Genomic DNA, 15,419 nt, shown 5'->3' with positions numbered 1-15,419 from the left:
GTAAGAACTTGTTCACAGTTCAGTTCAAGTAATTAAGTGCATCAGGTTTTATTACCTCCTTCAGAAACTCAGCAGAAGTGATCATATCAATCAACTTATAAATAATACAGTTTAACCCTTCCAGCTTCTAAAGCATAAATTAAAGTCCCTAGAGACTTTTTTCCTATGAAGTACCTACTATCTCTTTCAGGCCAAAGAGAAGAACAGCCATATTCAGAACCAAACAAATCTCAAGGGGAAGAATAATACATAACAAGCAGGTAGGAAAAAAGCCACTTGATGTTTTCACCAAGCGCATATCAATAAAACTGGGCCCGGAGTTCGAATCCCCCCTGTGGCGCAAGTGGTAGAAGTGCCGCTCTGCTACACAGAGGCTTGAATTCCGGGGGCTGGACTCGATGATCTCTAAGGTCCCTTCCAACCCGCACGAAACTATGAAACTATGAAACTATGAAAACACAGTTTAGTAAAGAAAAAAAAAAAGAAACCTAATACCAAGAGCTTACCATCATTTTTTCATCTCCAAGGACTTTTTTAAGTATACTTAAGATTTCATACTCAGCACTGAAATGTAACTTGATTTTTGTTGCTTCTGTTTTGTTAAGAGTAACAGGTATCTTCATGTAAATTCTGACTATCTTTTCTCCACCATCCTCTGTAGGGAAAAGAAAAGTCATACCTCTTTTAGACCAAGACATTCAGTCTATTGTCCCAAGAACTTTTTATTATTATTATTTTTAGGCAGTTTCTTTCACACCTTGCCCATGGCATTTCCAGTTACATTGCCGATCCATTTCTTTCTCACTGGTTCCAGGTGATTATGCATCCCCTACCCTCATATCTACAGATGAGCCTTCTCAATACACCCCGATTGGGTGCAGGGAACAACCTGCTCCCTGAGTCACCTCAGCAACCTGCAGAACCTTACTGCAAATATGGTCTTGCAGTTCATGCCAAGTGGAAAGTATAGTACATCCACAACACGGGCAAACCCTTCTTCCTCATGGCTCTACTGCCACTGCAGGACACAACATGGAGGAGCCACCTACACACAGTAGACTGGTGAGGCTCAGAGAAGCACTGGTAGTTCCACCTGTCTGGCACACATTTGATCACTGTTTTGATTCTGCTTTTAACAGCAGTGTAGTTGTTCCCCAGGCATCATTCAGGAAATGCATTTCTATAGAGCCTGATTGACTAGTGAAGGTGTTCACTCACACCAGTCAATTAAACAGTGTGAAAGGACACTGAAAACCCAGTCTTCAACAGAAGCACAAGCCACAAATCAGTATAGGGAATGCTGGTGCAAAGTGATCAAATTACTCAGCATAGAGAAGCAAAGACATCACCATCACCAAATAGTTCTGACGTTTTATGTTGGCTCCCTTTGCCTTGCAGACTTGTGGACAAACAGAAGGTATGGTGAGCAGCCAAGTCTTACCCTTTAGACTGTAACAGCTGACTGCTTCTTTCTGCAGCCTTACAGAGTCCCAGAGAACACCCTTGGAGAACCAAAACCAACACATCAGCAATAGAACACCCACCTGTTGTATTAGGCAAGATCAGAGTTGCCAGGGCTTTACGGTTACCTCGGTACTATCTATGTAGAAAGTCACACTGTGACTACCAGTGTTGAAGTCAATCCAGAACTTGTCCAGCTTCTCATCTGATGGCTTCTTCACCTGGGAAAACACGGCAGTAGTACTGCCATTTCCTCTGGTATATCGTTCTCAATTTTCTTCAACAAAATGAAATTTGAAAAAAGTTGCCCTATATATTTGCATGTGTATACGTCCCAGAAAGTTAACTTGGAGTCAATCTGCAAGTTGCAGGCCTAGAATTCATCTAGTCATACCCAACAAGTCAGAACAGGGCTGTACATCAGCCAAGTGAAAGGAAATACCTCATGCAAATGCCCATGTGTTGGCATGAAGTAAAGACTCTGAAGCCTTCTGGATTTCTGAGCACGAGATAAGCCAAAGCAACAGTACCAGCATTCAACAAAGTGACTTTGTTTTGTTTTTGGTCAGGAACAGTGCCACAAATATGTAAATTACTTGAAGGCTTAAAAAGCAATCTGTAAAATTTATAACCACAACTATGACCTCTCCTACATGGGCATCAAGCTGATATTGTTTTTTCACAGTCTGGAAGGAGCCCTGCCAGAGGAATCAGAGTTCTTCTGATGCATTTTAGATCTCTCTTCAGTCATTACCATGAAGAGAAGCATTGCCTCTGTCATTTGGCTGACGCAAAAGCAAAGTCAGCAGCAGTAAGCTAGGACTTGGTTGACAAACAAGAAAACTCTTGAACTAGAATGGAAAGTTACATGCTGTACTCCATAAAATTAAGTGCTTCTTCATCTAATTTTTTCATTAAAGAATACTCTGCACAAAGTAACTATTTGAGCTGCAGTAGCACTGTAGATAATGCAGCCCGGTGTTACTATATCTTACCTGGTTCACGTCAGCAAAAGCAGACAGGCAAGGAAGTGAATAGACTCTGGAAGAACAGCAGACATCATATAATACATTCAACATCAGTCAAAACCTAGCTAGCTGAAACCTGAAGTCATTAGGATCAGCTACTAAATTCTACTGTTAAAACCAGAAAATTGATAACTTTCAAGAAGTTCAGAGAAGCTTAGAGGAAAAAGAAAGTGTTACCTCGTTAATTTTGACTTTCAAAAGAACCACTATTAGAATGAATAAAATCCTTTTCTTAAGAACAACTTAATTCATGCCTGTGATCTAAAACACTTTTGTGGAACATAACACGAGTTAACAACTTTTCCCCAACAGTTTTCAAATGGATTGAGGTTTATTCTCCTGATTCACAGCTTACCTTCTTTTATCCCCAAGCCTTTCATTTAGCTGGTTAAGAAATTTTCTGCAGTCCTTCAAGACAAATAACATTAAAAAAGAAAATAATAAATCAGGTTATGTTTTCTTTGGGAAAGGTGATACGTTATTGTAGATCTATAGCCTCTACTTCAGTTAAAAGCTTTATACTCTTTGGTGTGGCACCAAAGGCCACTAGCAACAAACTCAGGTTGCTACAGAGGGTTCAACCCAACACATAACCAGTCAGCATCTGAACATAAGCCATACAAGTAAGTACTTCATAAAGAAGAGATCTTCTCTTTTGTATTCGTCAGGCTAAGAAGAAACACGTTTCACAAATAGCTAAGTAACTTCATATTTATAAAATCGGTTCTCTGGGAACTTCTTCCAAGGACATGAAGTCAAACAAAACCAGCCCCCATACAGTCTTGTCAAATATGTTGTTTTCAAAATAAGAACCCTCACCGTCTCAAATTCTTTATCCTTGATCTCTTTGAAAGCTTCAGCAAGATATTTATCTTCAAACCAGTGGTTAACAAGGTCATCTCTCCATTTTTTTATTGTTAGCCTACAGAGTGCTTCTGAAAGGGCAACCTGAAGGTCATAATCTACATGGCAAACATAAGCACAGGATAAATATATTCCCCCTCCAGAAACACAAGAGGAACAGTACTGCTACTACTGCTACTACACTAACACTCTATAAATTGATTCCTCTGTTTGGGTTTACCCAGGGCAAATAACAATGTCAAGTAGCCAAGGACAGTAGCCCTTGTGAGTTGTCGGCACCCTCCCCGCTCAGGTGGCAAAGGATGCCAGTAGCTACTGCACACAGCCACACTGGGTGATGTCCTTGCATACCAGGGAAAGGATGAGAGCAAACCGTTACTGCCACCACACTCCAGTCATGGTATGTGTAGTGTGACTCAGTCATTGCCCCACAAGTGTTGTGACTAGGAGAAAACTAAAACGATTTGACCTGAGAGGTAATAAAACTCCTATAACAATGGTTTGTTCACACCAAAGATCTGAGCTTAAAGTTCGGGTGTGTTGGGTTGGCTTTTTTTGTTTTGCTTAAAAATAACTGCAAGCACACGTCGCAATTACTTTCATCATTACATTTCTACATACATCACTTTAGCTTTTCCTATTAGTTAATAATAACCACTAATACTAGTTAGAAAAAACAGAATTCATTGTCATATCTCATCATTTTTTACGAAGACGTCCTTAAATTACTACCTGATTTTTCTCCCCTAAAATTAACTCCTATGAGGAAATAATTTAAATCATAATTCATCTGCATTAAATAAGCAAATGAAGGCAGAGGACTCTTGCTTCATAGGAATAACCTCTAAGTACTTCTTACCACCAGCCTCCAGCATTGTTTTTGCAAGATCCTTCCTGAAAGAACAGGACACAACAAGTTGAAGAAATAAAACACTAAAGTGAGAATAATAGACTAAATAGAAGTGTAAACTTTATGAAAAAGATCATGCATGAAACACAATAGGAAGCCCAGTAACTTCTGTACCCCATGCAGCCAGAGAGTGCTGCAGCCCAACTGAATGCCTCCTTCCCTGCAACAGGGATTGCTGGAGAAATACTTACGTAAGGAAACACACCTCCTCCGACAGCGGGAGTTTCTTTCTGCCCTCACGTGGGATGCTGTCAAGTATACAGTTGAGAGTCCTCAAAGCCTTTCTCCCCCAACAGAGGATGGAAAAGGGACAGAAAGAAGCCAGTTAGATCTTTCTCACACTTATTTTGTCACACACACTCACCTAATGTTTTCTTCTCAAAACATGGGCCTTACCTCCTGCCGCAGAGCACAGCAAATGCTTGTTTCTGTCACCAGACGCCCTAGCTCAGGCAGAAACGAGTCCACCAGCTGCTTCTTCCCTATGAAAAGAGTTTGCAAGGCTACAGTTAGCAATGAGCATAACATCTGCATAAAAGGTAAGTGAGACAACATCAGTTTGTGGTGTTCTTCAAAGAAGCAAAACTATCCCAGTTATGGATTCAGCTTTAAACAGAGGGGCAGTTACCATGCTGGTTTACAAAGGGATGGCATGTAGGTTGGCATACTTTCATCAGAACCACTTGATGAGTGAAATACTTGATGATGGCCAATTAAACAAGATACCACAGCTAGTATGTTTAGTATATTAAAAAATAAAAAATTAATGTTTTGTGCTCTGGTGTATGTGTTAACAAACACAAACAGAAAGGAAACTGGGAGGAGCTTTTCAACGTATATGTTACAGGGAAGAGGAGGAAGAAGAAAGTAGAGATAGAGGACAAGGTTCTAACAGCATTAAGAAATGTGCTCCTGAGGCTGAGATTCAGAAAATACAGGAATGGAGAAATAAATACTGACCTTCATTACTGCATCTGCAAATCGCCTAATGGAAAAAGTAAGGGAAGTGTACATTAAGATACAGCAACTCAAAAACTGCAGTAGTCAAAGTACCTCAGTGCTTGTGCTTATCACACCTCCCAGGGGCTGAAATAGCCTAAAATATTGTTGCACCCACATCCATTAGAGCACTGCCACATATGGGCACCCTGCATCATACAGGGCATGAAGGAGCAGGGCATCCACTTGCCCATGGAATTCAGCAGCACCCTGATTCTTGCAAAACCCACATCCCAGCACATCCTGGTGTACATATAGGCACCCTTCCATAACACCACTATTTATGTTTACACTCTTCAAATACAAGTATTGCTGCAGGCAGTATCTGAAGAGTGTTGGAGTCCCTTGGAAAAAAGAAAAAAAACAAAACCGAAAACACTAAGAATAAAACGAAACCAATAACATAAAGAAACACTCATAACCATCACCTCATCCTCCACAGTGAAAACATATAGAAGAAATGGGCCAGAAAGACAAAGGCATCAAACTGAGAAGTAATTTATCTACAGAGCCTTTTGTATAGTTTCAAGGAGGAACAAGAAGGCCTGATTTTGCTTAAATATATTTTACCATCTTCTAAAATAAGTAAATAAATGAATCAAACTGCATCCAGGAACATGGCTCTAGTAAGTAAAGACATCCAGCTAGGCTGATGCCTGCATGCACACAAGTAGTTTACACACACATACCCGAGAGTGTGTGTGCAGACAGTGAGATCTAGAGCATTTTCCTTATTGGAATGTGAGCACTGCAGTAAGCTTAAAGTTATCAATACTGTAAATAAAAACTAAATGACAGATCAGACTTTATAAAGTAAATCATTTGTTTCAAACAGCACAGGGACAAACAGCCAGAACCACCTCAGCAAAAGCATTTGCACCTGATAGAAAACTATTTGTGAATAAGATCTGTCTTACACAATAAAGACAGCCTACACTCTTTACTACATGTACATACCAGGGCAAAGTCAAAGAAGTCTTCCAGAAGTACCATCAAAAAACTGTTTTCAGTTGGGTCAATGAGGATCACAAATGTTCTCGCTCTTTCAAACCAAGATACCATGTAAAAATTAAAAGAATCAGTTAAAGCCTCACGAAACAAGCTAGTAAACCCTAGGTTACATGTATCTGCAGAAATGCTTGTGTACACAGAACTGTTCTCAACTCCTGCAGCCGTGTACTGTGTACCGCTTCACCATATTTCCCTCCTTTCTCGTTGCAACGCACCTGCCCTTGGTGCCTGAGACCCCCTCATCATGCTGCTCTACAGCATCACAGCTGCTACAAAATTACCTGTTCCAGATGCTCTGGAAGTAAAACAACACATAGGAAATTTCCCAAGCTCTTGCTTTTGTATGTTATGAATACATGCTAGTCAAGACACTGAACAGCATCACACACCTAGGAGTAGCAACAAATCTATGCAACACTAGAGGTACAGAGGTCAAACTAGCAAGAATTGGTTAACACTCTCTCTAGAAAGTAATTTTGAGCAACCACGTCCCTAAAAAGCATCATTACAAAGCACTGGTGCAGTGAGTTGGTCTGAAGACTCATGGACACAGCCCATCAGAGCCTGGCATCATTCATCTCAGACACAGGTGCCTTCTGCTACAACTGATGCCAGCTGAAAGCAGCACTGTGCTGATTAGAGAAAACACAGTTACAAATTAAATGCAGCTGCTGCACTAAATGGAAAAGCAGACCTGCTTAAGGAGCACATCCAGCTTTTAAAGTTATAAAAGCACAACGTTGCTCATCAGTTCTATTACTAACATAGTATTTTGCAGCAGCACTTGAAATTTAATTGGAATATTTCTATTATTTCACAGATTTATTCTATTATATTACATAACGCATATGATATTAAGTATTATATTTCTACTATTTATTGTATTTTTATTATTTCACAATTGAAATTCATCAACTCCTGTCCTCCCTCCACTGTTCGCTTAAAAAAAGAAATCACGGTCCTGTTAAACTATGTGATAGGTACAACCATAATATTAGTTTTATGCACTGAAAACAATATCAGGAAGGTAAAAGATTTTCCTCACTCAACTCATGAAATATACCTGGAAAAAATATATATTATATATATATACTTTTGGCAGAACCATATAAGCCACATTCTAGCTCTCACAACAAATTCTTTCCCCTGATATAAGCAACTCTATATCACATTAGTAACTTGCTTAGGGGATTATACTCATCTTTTCTATGAGTCCTTGCTCAACAAACAAGCTGGTCCCTTGTTGGAGATCACTCTTGAAGTAGAGCTGCATACACTTCAGCAGCAGGGACACATTGTGGAAATCATTCCTGTCCAGCTCCTATGAAAAGACAGGGAGCCACATCATTCCAGTCCATGGGTAACAGAGGCAGCATTATAGGGTGGTTAAGATCAGCTCTGGTAAACAGGCTGTGATACTCACCCTTCTCAGCGCTTTGTCGAGCTGGCTAAGGAGAGAGTTGCTGTACTTCTGCAGCGTGTCTGTTTCTGTCTCTTGCAGCAGGTCACTTATCTTCTGGTACCCCTTTCCCTTAAAGGCATCAATTAGCAGAGATTCAAGCTGCAGAGACAGGGGAAATAAAACAGAGCAGAGATTTAACACAGGCAAGCACTTGAAGTACTGCGGGACTGATTAGGAGAAAACACTCACAATGCCATTTATAAAGTTGGAGAATTGAAGGCTTTTGCTATATTAACTTAAGTCTCCGCTTCCATTAAATTACTGACAGCTCTGAGCACTGCTGCATTCATGCAAGTACACACCTTTAAGAATACACAGGTAGGTATTTGTAAAATAAACCTAAAGATGCATTTAAAAGCTCCTTACATAGTCCTCTGCGTGGGCTGCCATGTTACTGCTTATCTCTACTCCGTTCTTCGTTGTCTTCCTTTCTTTAAAAATAAAAGGAAGCACCAACAATTAAGAAAAATAAAAAGCTTTTCTGGTCAAAACCCCACAAACTTTCAGCTCCCCTCTCCTTCCCCCAAGGCTCATTTTAACTCCTAAACTAAATTTCAGCTTCTTTGGGGGGTGGGAAGAGACCTACGGAGTCCCAGTCCGGGCTGTGCTCCCCACCTACCGCCCGAGGGGAACGACCGTCGGCGCTCCGCAGTGCTCCGTATCCCGGCGCTCCTGTAGGGCTGACCCGTCCCCAGCCTCGAAACTAAAATCCTCCTCGCTCGCAGCCACCGCTCACTCAAACCGTACCTACATCCCGTCTCTGCGTGGCTGTCAGGCCGGCTTTATTTCGCTACAAGGAGGGAAATGGAACGCCTTTCCCAGGGGAGAATAGAGAACGAGAAAAGCCCCTGGCCAGGTGGGATCATTTAAAGCGTTACGGGAGGACGAAGCACCCAACGTCTCCGGAGCATCACACGCGTTTTTATTTTACCTTTCCGTTTCTGAGAACTGAAAACAATTTTCCCCCCACCCCCCTTATATATTTTTATTTAAACAAAAGGCTCATCGACTGTTTTTCACCCCTAAAAAGCCAGTGTGTGCAACTTCCCAATAAACTGCAACCCTCTGATTACCACGATGGCTCTCTCGGAGGGAGAGTTTCCAACCCGCAGCAAAACCAGCCCCCAAGGCTGCTCCAAGCAGCCCCGCGCCTCTCTGATGATAATCGGGGTGCTGCGGACCTCCCTCGATGCCCAGAAGGGAGTCCCCCTCTCCCCAACACCCCCAGGGCCGCCCCCGGGGGCCGGGCAGGAGGTGCGGGCCGCCCCGAAGCGATAAAAGCGTGAGCAGCCGCCCGCCGCTGCCCCCAGCATGAAGCTCACCTGGGATATCAACGATCCCAAGCTGCCGCAGGTACTGGGAGGAGGGGAGGGTTGGGGGCATGGCTGCGGGTGGGATATAGTGGTTTGATGCACAGTCTTCTCCAGCTGTGTGTGTGAGCTCCTGAAACGACCTTCCTTCCCTCTTTCCCCTGTTAAAAGCGTGTCCAAAGAATCTTAGCTTGACTGTTTTCTGCTGATATCATCCAAGCCATCTAGGTATTGTACCTGTTTGCCCATGTCTGACTGAGCGTGTTTGGAAATGAGTATTCAGATCCTTTTTTTCCCCCCTCTGTAAGTTCCTAATATGTTTTCAATCCATGTATGTTTCATCATGTGTTTAATTCTACACATACCATACGATTACAGAAGGGGTAATTCTGCAAACACCTGGATTCACTGGGATCAATCACACGTGCTGTATATGTGCATTAAAGGAACGTTGCAAGAAATTGTTAATTACGCTGTATTTGCAGTTTAAAAGTATTAGGTATTGCTTAATTTTTATGGCAACTCCATTTTGATAAGGAATGTCAGAAAGCCAGTGACATCCCAAATAAAAATGTTCTTTCTCTGAGCCGCTACTCACACAGTGGAACATATATGTTTTCAGTAATTGGTTGTGGTTTTCTTATGGGGATTTGGTTTTGTTTCTTCTTTTCCTTCCTTGTTCAGCTTGCTACAGATGCACTTCAAGCAGCTATTGCCCAACTACAAACTTGAAGCTTTCAGTCTTCAGGTACACAGCCCCACAATGAGCACACCTGTGGTGGGCAGCCAGGGAGTGCTAGTAACGAGGCAGTGTGCAGCAGCTGGACAAACCTCACTGTTGTAGGGGTGTTGGTGACAAGAGACCACCTTATTACTGGTCATCATAGAATCATTAAGGTTGGAAAACCCACTAAGCTCATCTAGTCTAACTGCCAACCCATCCTTATGATGCCCACTAACCCATGTCCCTCACTGCCACATCCACACAGCTCTTGAGCACCTCTAGGGATGGTGACTCCACCTGGTTCTCTCTCTGGTGGAGAACCTTTTCCTAACCCTAAACCTGGCCCTCTCTTGATGCAGCTCTGTGCTTTTTTTCTTGGGTCCTGTCACTATCACCAGAGAGCAGAGCTCAGCCACCACTAAGTCTCCCCTCCTGCTCATGCCCTTTTACTCTCCCCTGTCATAGGAACCCGAGCATTTCGATGCCTTCCAAGAGTGGCCAGACGGCTATGTGCGCCTCATCTACTCCAGCGAGGAGAAGAATGCCCAAAGGCACCTGAGCGGCTGGGCCATGCGCAACACCAACAACCACAACTGCCAGATCCTGAAGAAGTCCTGCCTTGGCGTGGTGGTGTGCGCGGGGAGCTGTGCCTTGCCCAGCGGTGCCAGGCTGCAGCTGCGGCCCGCCATCTGCGACAAGGCGCGGCAGAAGCAGCAAAGTGAGGGGAGACAGAGGGGACCTAATTCCCTCAGCTAGGCCTGATTTTTGAACAGAGATCAGCCTTGCCTTCTTGAAAGTTTGCTTTGCAAGAATTGCACATATTTGCATTCATTGTGAAGAGTGCGGGGGATGTATTTAGTTCCAAATTTTGTCAGTGTTTGCCTGTAAATAACTGAGAACAAATGGGCCTACGATGCTCTCAGTCACTAGCTTTTATTAAGTATACAGCTCTAGTCTTTACCGTTCAGTTATGCTTGTTACTCTGCACTCTGCCTTCCCTCCAAACCAGTGTTTTCTCCATATTTACTTGCAGAGAAAGCCTGTCCAAACTGCAATGCAGCCCTCCAGCTCATCCCTTGCCGCGGGCACAGTGGCTATCCTGTCACCAACTTCTGGAGGCTTGATGGCAAAGCAATATTTTTCCAGGTAAAAAGCACACATTTCATATTATATATACATATAAGTGCATGGACAGGATGAGCATAGTAGAGTTCTGGTCTGTGCCTGGATTCTTCTGTATTATAAACGTGGCCACAACAAATAAAACAGAAATGCTTGGCTGTATTTTTAAAAAGCTGTATTTGAGTGCTAACATATTCCATCTTTGCTATCCCATCATTATAAATGTCTAAATTTCTTTTGATTACATTACGCAAATGGGAATGAAGGATTTGTTCTACACCTTGGCACACGTCCGATGACAACCTCACCAAGGACTTGGGATTTATTTTCTACTAAGATTAAAAAATGACAAAAGTCTCACTGAAATTGCTCAAGATCAAATATAAATATTTTGCTTCATGTGGAAAATAAAATTTTTTAAAATATTTTAAAACTTGCTGGAAAAAACCTACCAATATTTAGAAAATTGTTTTGAAACTTCATATTGATGTCTTGCTTTTGTTTTTAAAGCCACACGAGGACAGAAACCTCAGAAAAAGCTTCTATTTTGGGATGACATTCTTCTACTGAATGTGTTGTTGTTTTTTTTGCTCTGACCCAGACTCTGGTGAACTCTGTTCTTCCAGCCAGTAAATGGAAGCAAACTGATGACATTTCCAAATTCTCACCTGTTATTTATCGTTCCTGTTAATGAGATATGCTGTTGTACAAATGCAAAGACTGAAAAGATCTTTATCAAAATTGCTGACGCTTTCTCAGTTAGAAGTTAATTTCTAAATGGCATTTTAAAAGCAGTTTAAGTTTCCTAGTTTTACCGGGGACTACATGAAGGCCCACTTAGAACAGTGCAATAGGTAACTGCACACGGCACACACCATTTTATCATATGTGAATGTAGCTTTGGATACATAGGTCTGATGTTTCAGTAGCAAACCATCTGTCGATGGCTTTTGTGGGTGTGATTCTCAGTCTCCTTCAAGAAGGTGGTCATTGTTTTAAAGTAGAGAGAAACCTCTTTAACGCCTATTGTTTTCATGTTAGTGGTGGATGTTATCAAGCAGAACAGAGCACAGAAAACCAATTAAACTCAATCTATAATACTTTCCCACCACCACCCCTTTGGTTCTGATCAGCTACTTCTGAATGCCCTAGACATGGGTAGCTTTTGTTCCTTCATCATTCTGTTTCACAGCTTTACAGTAACCACTGGCTTCTCCTCCCTCAGTTCTTCCTTTTCTCTACCTGCAAGTCACAACTGAGTTCTACTAATTTATTTTTAAATTTAATTCTTCCTTGTTCTTTAGTTTCTCTTCTGAGCTCTCTTGTGCAAGGCTGTCAGTTATGTCATGGATACCTCTCATTTTATTAGTGGATTTTATTCTCTGACCTGCTCCAAGTTCACATATCATTCTTTGATTATCCTTATTTAGGCCAAAGGAGTCCATGACCACCCTAGACCAGAGAGTAAATTGGAGGCAGAGGCAAGACGAAGTGCAATTAAGAAGCAAATGTTGTCTTCTCAGAATTCCCAGAAAAAGAGGCTTCTGAACTCAGAGGTAGGTCAAGGTTTTGAGTCAGTTAAAAAGTTGCCAGAAGTACATACTCTGAAGCCCAGGGCAACACGAGGTTTTATACCACGCTACATTCATTCATTTGGGACTGGAATGATCAGTAGTGCAAGTGTCAGGATGTGCGTTGTAGGCAATATCCGCTCTTGAATCTTAAAGCTCTTGTCCTTTCCAGGCTGGAAGATACCATGATAGCAGTGGCTATGTCAGTAACATGCAAAATCTGCCCTCCATAGATGTGCCAGAAAGAGTCAGCATCATCACAGACACCAGTTTTTCAATTCCAGCTCAGTCTTACCCTTTGCCGCAAAATACTGACCTCTACAAGATGTCTTATGACTCGGCCAGCTTCCAAGAGGACCAGCTGTTGCCATACCAGAAGTACCCTAATCCTAGGATCTACATGCCCAGGCCATGTAGTTACGAGTTTGGAGTTCCTCCCTTCATTAGCTCCAGCCCTTACCCAACATGTTTTAAAGATCCAGCAAATCCTCCTCTCGATGCTGACCCTATCAGTTTGAATGGATCTCACTACAATTCCTTGACTAGCATTGACAAGAGCTTTGACCATACTGGTAGGCATTATGGACTGAAACCAATCTGGGGAAAAGCTGGCAGTGGTGACAGGAGCGACTGTGGTCAGGTGCAAACAAGCACTAACCACCCTTATTATGGTGGTGAGTACACTGGCAAATACGGCCCCAGTCCTTCTCCCATGGCCCCACCGCTACAGACTGTCATCACAACCACCACAAAGGTGTCCTACCAGGCCTACAAGCCATCCATGCTGAAATACACCGACAACCTCTGTGACATGAAAAACCTTCAGAGCTATACACATGTGGCTGAAAATGTCTCAGGCACTATCTATTCAGGGATGAAGATTCAGGAAGACTTTGGAATGATCAAGTCAGCATTGCTCTACCAGCATGACCCAGTCACCACAAAGTCCGAACCAGTTGAGAGCATGGAAGCCTATCGGTTTGGGTTACCAATGGGGAACAGCTATGCTGATCATGAAGGACAAGCCTTAAGGTTTGAGAGTGCTGAATATTGACTAAATGTTACCTACATTCTATTGGGATGGTCAACTGGGAAATTAATGGTTGCACTAATGGTATGTTGTTTGAGATTTGAGGAAGAGTGAGAAAGCAATGTGTAGTTGCTTTCTGGAGCTGAATAAAGCATATTTCCCCCCCCAGAAAAATCAATATATGTACCTCTAAAAGAGTAGGAAAGGTCCAGACATGACTGAGAGATGGTGATGTGGAGACAAAGCACTTTGGGAAGTAAGCGGCCTCTTGGAATGGAAACTGTGATCTGCTTACAGCCACTGTTACTGCCAGTAGCTGGAGAGTGTGCTCCAACTTGGAAAGGAAAACACACCCCAGGTAGTTGAAAAAGGAAATAGAAGTGGCTATAGATTACAGCCAGTGGAAAGAAATGACAGTGAGACAAGCTGCAGGATAATTAACCTGAATGATCCATCCACCTGCCGTGATCTATATAATGAATACAAAAACTAGTGGGCTAGAGAAATGATAAACCTGCATGGAAGCCACATTTTTGTTTAGAAGCAGCAGGTCTCAGTGCAAACAAACTTTGTTGATTACTACTCCTCTTTTCCCTGCCTCATTGTTAGGTCTTTCTCTCTCCTGCAAGGGATATTTACTATCAGTTCCTAGCGTCCCCCAACAGTGTTGTTCTCCTAGGAATAAAGCAACCAAGCAAGAGGTTCAAAGCCAAAATTTTCTGAGATCCTGAGATAAACAAAGAAACTTGGGAACTTGCACTTCTCCAGTTAATGAAACCCTTCTCCAGTAGGTCCAGAAGAAGACAGCACTGCTGGTTTCAATTTACATAGTTTGGAAGTCTAGTACTGTTTAATGAAACAAAACCAGTATGCCTAGCAAGAGAGCTATGTAGGCAGGGATTTGGTTGAGGTGACAGCATTAATTACTAGTTACCAATTATTTTAACTTTTTAGGCACTCAAATATTTTTGAACATGTTTTTGTATATTTTTGCTGTTTGAGTAAGAGCATGCTCCTGTATGCTTCTAATAAACATGCATTTAAACACAAAACAACATGTAATCTAACACAAATGGTTCACTAGTTGGCTTCAATGTGCAGAATCTTGCAGTGCTGTCATCAGGTTAATAACGAAACCTTACTTCTATGATATGGTGTGCAAACACTTGGGTTTATGTCATTATATTTGGTGTACTGCTTTTTTAACTTTGTATTTTTTTTATGAGAACAATGCACACAATCTGATACTTGAAATGGAGTTGCACAGCCAATTAATGAACAACATTCAGCAACACCGATCAGCATTTTAAAAGCTCAAGCCACTCAAAGCTGGAATTTATCAAGAGACTGAATGAATTATCAAGAGTGAATGAATTCATCTACATCAAGCTTACACGAACCTCCAGCGTATTTGCTGTCTGCCTCATGAGGCTCTTGTTTAAATTTAAGATAAAGCTTCCTAACATTAGGAAAAAAAATGGAAGTATAGATGGGAAGATGGGTTAAGGTCAAGTAAAATGACTGGAAAGCGGTTCATAGAAGATCCCAAAGTCAAAGAGTTCTAAAGATATAAGATATCCCATTTTGCATTGGCTTTAGACAAATCAGATGACTGTGACTCTACCTTCAGATATGCTAAAAATGCCAGGACAAGCTGTGGGGGTTCTGTGCTGTTAATATACTGGTATAAAGCTTGTTGCTGTATCTGTATGCTTAAATTGTTATGCTATGCTCTCAAAACGCAGTCTTTTAAGCAGGACTTTGTACTTGCTGAGTAAAAGTAGAAAACTGTCAAAATGCTACTTTTGGGGGTAGACTTATGTCTGATAAACACAACAGCTGTTAAAGCACAGCACAAAGATGTGGTAGCAATTAGCTCACTGTATCACCTGTGGCCCTCAAACAAATAAAAACTCTCTGAAGATTA

The 15,419-nt window shown here is 41.9% G+C and overlaps 2 protein-coding genes across 8 annotated transcripts in view; one reads left to right on the top strand and one right to left on the bottom strand.

The window, feature by feature from the left end:
• Positions 1-9,335, bottom strand: part of SYCP2L (synaptonemal complex protein 2 like) — a 22,418-nt gene extending 13,083 nt beyond the window's left edge. Inside the window, exons 1-15 of one of the 6 annotated variants that reach the window (XR_001553273.2) lie at positions 9,058-9,335; positions 8,102-8,166; positions 7,697-7,834; positions 7,475-7,594; positions 6,220-6,324; positions 5,224-5,248; positions 4,660-4,745; positions 4,455-4,543; positions 4,213-4,247; positions 3,309-3,451; positions 2,845-2,897; positions 2,457-2,502; positions 1,590-1,682; positions 1,442-1,502; positions 507-655 (exon numbers count right to left, since the gene is read on the bottom strand). Coding sequence is in view for 5 of the 6 variants with exons in the window: in XM_015854599.2 (XP_015710085.1) it covers positions 507-655; positions 1,442-1,502; positions 1,590-1,682; positions 2,457-2,502; positions 2,845-2,897; positions 3,309-3,451; positions 4,213-4,247; positions 4,455-4,543; positions 4,660-4,745; positions 5,224-5,248; positions 6,220-6,324; positions 7,475-7,594; positions 7,697-7,834; positions 8,102-8,166; positions 9,058-9,118 (1,269 nt within the window). In the remaining variant the exon portion in view is untranslated. The other 5 variants (XM_015854599.2, XM_015854600.2, XM_015854602.2 and 2 more) reach the window with 5 other exon arrangements.
• Positions 8,992-15,419, top strand: GCM2 (glial cells missing transcription factor 2). Of its 2 annotated transcripts, none has more exons than XM_015854611.2 (5): positions 8,992-9,088; positions 10,235-10,487; positions 10,803-10,915; positions 12,322-12,447; positions 12,635-15,419. In XM_015854611.2, the coding sequence occupies exons 1-5, from the start codon at positions 9,047-9,049 to the stop codon at positions 13,514-13,516; spliced, it is 1,416 nt and encodes a 471-aa protein (XP_015710097.1). In that variant the 5' UTR covers positions 8,992-9,046; the 3' UTR covers positions 13,517-15,419. The 2 variants fall into 2 exon arrangements, with proteins under 2 accessions (XP_015710097.1, XP_015710096.1); XM_015854610.2 differs by lacking the exon at positions 8,992-9,088 and adding an exon at positions 9,626-9,793.

This window comes from Coturnix japonica, chromosome 2 (genome assembly GCF_001577835.2).
Source record: "Coturnix japonica isolate 7356 chromosome 2, Coturnix japonica 2.1, whole genome shotgun sequence".
Classification (NCBI taxonomy): Eukaryota; Metazoa; Chordata; class Aves; order Galliformes; family Phasianidae; genus Coturnix; species Coturnix japonica.
Note: the sequence above shows the minus strand (reverse complement) of the source record. Positions and strands in the feature narration are given on the sequence as shown.

Bases quoted from the DNA above. Each gene is read 5' to 3' on its own strand.
- GCM2 (XM_015854610.2), top strand. From the start codon at position 9,740: ATGCACTTCAAGCAGCTATTGCCCAACTACAAACTTGAAGCTTTCAGT. The intron at 10,488-10,802 runs GTGAGGGGAGAC...ATTTACTTGCAG, and splicing joins GGCGCGGCAGAAGCAGCAAA to AGAAAGCCTGTCCAAACTGC. The intron at 10,916-12,321 runs GTAAAAAGCACA...ATCCTTATTTAG, and splicing joins GCAAAGCAATATTTTTCCAG to GCCAAAGGAGTCCATGACCA.